Source organism: Etheostoma spectabile, chromosome 8 (genome assembly GCF_008692095.1).
Source record: "Etheostoma spectabile isolate EspeVRDwgs_2016 chromosome 8, UIUC_Espe_1.0, whole genome shotgun sequence".
Lineage (NCBI taxonomy): Eukaryota > Metazoa > Chordata > Actinopteri > Perciformes > Percidae > Etheostoma > Etheostoma spectabile.
This window is the reverse complement of record NC_045740.1, coordinates 1,654,767-1,659,511: the sequence shown is the minus strand read 5'-3', so window position 1 is coordinate 1,659,511 and position 4,745 is coordinate 1,654,767. Positions and strand designations below refer to the sequence as shown.

The 4,745-nt window shown below is 41.0% G+C and overlaps 1 protein-coding gene and 1 long non-coding RNA gene across 2 annotated transcripts in view; one reads left to right on the top strand and one right to left on the bottom strand.

Moving 5' to 3' along the window:
* Positions 1 to 4,745, bottom strand: part of LOC116693329 (uncharacterized) — a 16,787-nt gene that overhangs the window by 5,412 nt on the left and 6,630 nt on the right. The window lies entirely within an intron of this gene.
* tmem168b (transmembrane protein 168b) overlaps positions 2,444 to 4,745 on the top strand; it is a gene marked incomplete at its 5' end in the record, with an annotated part of 5,553 nt that continues 3,251 nt past the window's right edge. The window contains 1 exon segment of the mRNA XM_032522222.1: positions 2,444 to 4,317. Within this exon segment, the coding sequence (XP_032378113.1) occupies positions 3,181 to 4,317 (1,137 nt within the window).

Here is a 4,745-nt window from a genome sequence, read left to right as displayed (position 1 = left end):
TATATATATATATATATATATATATATATATATATATATATATATATATGCACATACAAACACACACTAAGATGGGATATATTTTGATAAATATCTAGATTTTTTAGGAGTTGGCAAGTGAATGCCCTTAAGATATCTAAACTCCCTGCTCCTTGATTGCCACACCACCTTCCAATCAGCTTTCAATAACAAAAGTCAGCTTGTCTATATTCTGTACTCAGTCTCTATTTGAATAAGCTAGTGTGGCAGGCTGCTTAATACAAAAGACAAATACAGCAGTTTGACAAGCGTTTGATTGCACTGGAGGGACTGAGATGGAACAACTGGACTGGTACGCTTGCTTCTGTCAGTCATGCAGCTAGACTTTCTGAAAATTCTTGATGTGCATTTAGTTTTCCAAGACAAAAAAATATATATATATATTCTCAACATTCAAAACATTGGTGTTGTCCAGTGTAACGTGTGGCAGTGCCATTTTAACTTGGCATCCTTTGAATGATTTCTGTATCTTTTACAAGAAAGTGGTATTTGTAGCATTTTAAACATTTTCAGAACCATACAGTAGGAGTATTATTAGGTTTACTAATGTGAAACTGTAAATGTGTTTACTCATTGTGTAACAAGGTACGAGTGTTTCAAAGTAGGTGTTAGACTTCTTTCGCTCCTCTTGTCCTCACAAATATTAAGACTGAATTTTCTCCTGTTAGATTTCCAGTACATGTACTGTATGTTCTCTTGCAGAGAAATGGTACAAAACTGCAAGTTGGTGACCCATATCAAATGGACTTTAATGCACCGGTATCCTTTGACACAATTTTGTAACTTTTATGTGAAACTACATTAAGTACTCAGTCTCCCAAAAAAGCCAGATCTGAGCTTCTCACAGAAAATGCACCTTGACAGAAGAGATTTGCACTAATTTTCTGTTTTGTCATACAAAACCTCTGAAACAGGTGAGAAACTATAGATTTTAGCAATAGCAAGCGAGACCAGATCTGAAGATACAGTATGCCGGGGGCGGTTTCAGGTAAAGACACTACCAGTTGAATTGTTAGTTAATGATGACACACATAAGTGTGTGTGTGTGTGTGTGTGTCCTGCCTGTTCCTGAATGGGCTAAATGTGTGTTTGGGTTTGTCAGTGTGAATGAAGGAATGAATTGACGTTAATGTGTTAGTCAGTGGCGTCTATCATTGATCCCAAAGAGTGTCACAGAATGTAATTATTTTCCTATGATGACAGTTGTACAACCAATAAGATGGGCCCATGTGATAATGCCAGTATGTCTAAGGTGCCTTCTATGTGCACATTTACTGTATGTTGCAAGCAGACGTTCATGCCCCTGGAGAAAATTAAACTCCTTTGTCATAGTAATGGATAACAAGAAGCATTTCTAGTGTTGGTGTAATGCAGTTGTTGCCATTTCCATATCATATTCCAGTTAATGCACATCTCTCTGCTGATATCTTTCCTTTTTTTTTAAACAGAAAAAAATATATATTTCACAGTACCACACATCTTTAGACTTTGAGGTTTTGTGATTTAATTGGTGCATTTGTCTTCCAGTGTGTCTTTTGGTCCATTTGCATGAGTTGTTTCATCTTCATTATCAACATTTTCTTCAATGCAGAACAATGTGTGCTTACAGTATGGTTGTATTTTTTTCTTTTATAAATGAATGTAAATGCAAGGTGTCTGTGTTTTTTTCCATGTGTATTTTGCACCTTTTTATTTTTGAACATAAAAATGCTGTACTGCTTATGAAGTTATGAAGGGATGCCTCTAACTCAGTAGATTGGGTCATTTATTGACGTTTACGACACATACAATAGTCGTCAGTAGCGGTTGAACACATGCACGGGCCTAGACGTTGAGGCCACACTGAGGTCATGTCCTCTGTATTTCTTTCAGGGGGTAAAGGTTTACACTTTATTTTCCTCTACAATACTTCAAAAAAGAAACGTAAAGTAATAACTATTAAAATGTGAAATACCGATATTTAAAAACAATTTTACAGACCTTTTTACAGATAGGTGGGATTGCATTTGGGAGACTAAAACTTTAAAATCTTGGCTGCTACCCTTTACTTAAATTTTGAGCACAGACTTGGCATTTTACAGTATTACTTAATTGGCTTTGTTGACTAATGTGCTACAGCAGTAGGCAGAAATATCTTGATGTTGAAGCTACCCTCACATTTAGAACAAGGACATAAATAAAGTGGGCTCCAGTTTTGTTCAGTTGAAACACAAACCTTTTTAAGTTTAAAAGTTAATAATTGGCCCTTAAAACACAATCTTAAAGGTTCAATATATAATACTGACAGCTAGTGTAAATAGTTACTGCATTACAAATTTAAAGTAATGCAGTTAGAGCGGTGTATCGCGCTTTGTTTACGTTTGTACAGACCAATCTATCAACCCGGCAAACAGACATTCCGTCACGGAATGGAAATTTCTAAAGAAGAAAATACTGGCATACGCATTGTCAGAAAATATAGTATTTCAACTTAGCATGTTTCCTTAATGTCTTACGAGGCATTGGGCTAATTTTTGGATTTATTACAGTAAATATGGTACATATTGGACCTTTAACTCAAGGTCCATGTGAACGAGGCAAAGGAAGTAATCTTATAAGTGATATGAACCTTGACGAACATTTTCCGTCAAGGACATTGTGCATATAAATGTATAATGGGGATTGGTCCTTTAGCCTTTGCTTTAACGTTGGGAAAAGCATTTTTTACGCTTAGCACTTGCCGTAGTTGAAGCCAGCGCCATGGCTCCTGTCAACTGACTCAAAACTTTTGACGTTGCAAACTTTTGAACGGATATGTAGCTATCTCTAGTGATAGCTGGTTTCGGGCGCTCCTTCTTATAGTTTATTAAAAACAAATCGGACATCAGATGAAAAGAACGCAAACAATGATGTTCAAGATGTAAATGTTTCTGCGTGCGAGGGACCGGTGCAAATATGCATCGCTATTAGCTAGCTGACGTTTACGTTAGCTTGGTAACGTAAACTAGCTACTTTCAACAAGTTAGCTGTCCAGTAATCCTTAGTTCACCCTAGCTAGTTTTGGCGTCGTCGAATTTAAAATGTCATAACGGACATATAAACCGAGTATAACTAATTAAAGGGCTTGGTTTTAGCTTTGGATATTTAGTCTTTCGTATAAAAATGTGTCGTTTTCTACGCTACTGTGTTACCCACTGCATTCATGCAGCGATGACCCGGCTGGAGGAAGTCAACGGAGAGGTGAGCATGTGGTCGTCTGTCCGGTGGCTGGGCTACCTGTCCGGTCTCAACCTGCTGGTCGCCTTGTGTTTGGGGGTCTTTGCCCGGTGGGAGAGGACTGAGGAGACCACTCTTCTTGTCATTTTCGTTCTGGCTCTGATTGTCCTCGGAATAGCAAGTATAGTGTACTACTACTTCAGCATGGAGAGGGTCAGCCTCAGTCTCCTCCACCTGTGGTTCGGTTTTTTGCTGGGACTGCAGTGTTTCCTCAACACTCCCGCCCTGGAGAGCGACGTGAAGGAGCAGGTGGCCAACTACCTTCTGCTAGCCAGTGTGTCTCTGAGGACGCTGTGGGCGCTCCTGGAGAGACTGTTCGGTGCTACCAGGTACCGTCCTGCCTTCCTCACCTCGGCAGAGCGGCTGGAGCTAGTGGGCTTTGCCTCCGCCAGCACGGCGCTGCTCGTCCACAAGTCCTTGAGCGTGATGGTGCTGGTGGGGGCGCTGGCCACGGTCATGGTTGCCCTCCGGATGAAGGCTCTCTTGGCTATTCCCAACTTGGTCTGCTTCGCTGTCATCACCGCCCTGCTGTTCTTCAAGTCTCTGAGCATCACCATCAACCCTTTCGCCCTCGCGTGCTTCTTCAGCCAGCTCATCTGTGACCCTCTGCTGGATGTGTACTTCAGTGGTCTCTCTGTGACCGAGCGCTGGCAGCCTTTCCTGCTGTGGCGGGGCTTGTGGCGTCGGCTGTCCCTCGTGCCTCTGCTGCTGGTGGAGGTGGCCTTCATCGTTCTGGCCGCTCGGAAGCTGAATGATCTGGACCAGTGGTACCTGGTGATCCCAAGCTTTGTCGTCTGTGTGCTCTTCTGGGCCATCTGCCACGTGGTGTTTGTCGTCACGGTGTGGGGCTTTCACAGCAAGCTCAGTGAATGCCAGAGGCTGTGGCTGTCCCAGGGGCCAGGTGTCAGTGGCCTGGACAAGGTTATGGCCTCAAAGGGCATGAGACATTTCTGTCTCATCTCTGAGCGTCTGGTGGTCTTCTCGCTGATGTCAACTGTTGCTGTTGCTGCTCTTTGTTGGCAGGTAGGGGCAGCCAGACAACACACACACACACACACACACACTAATATTGCTTTCAAAAATATAAATACTGATTTATTATTTTTTTTATCAATTTACAAAATGCAAAGTGAGCAAACAAAAGAATAAATTAAATCACAGTCAATTACTACCCTTTGCCTTTGGCCGACCACTTTTTGCAAGTGTACCTATAAGAATTGATGCTGGTTTGAAGGCAAAGGGTAGTAACACCAACTATTGATGTGATTTAGTTTTTTCTGTTTGCTCACTTTGCATTTTATAAACTGATAAAAAAAATAAACAATCAGGATTTATACTTTTGAAAGTTTACAGTATTCTTTCACAAGACTTTTACACAGTACTTTGTATGTATGTATGCATGTGTGTATATATATATATATGTCTGTGTGTGTGTGTGTGTGTGTGTGTGT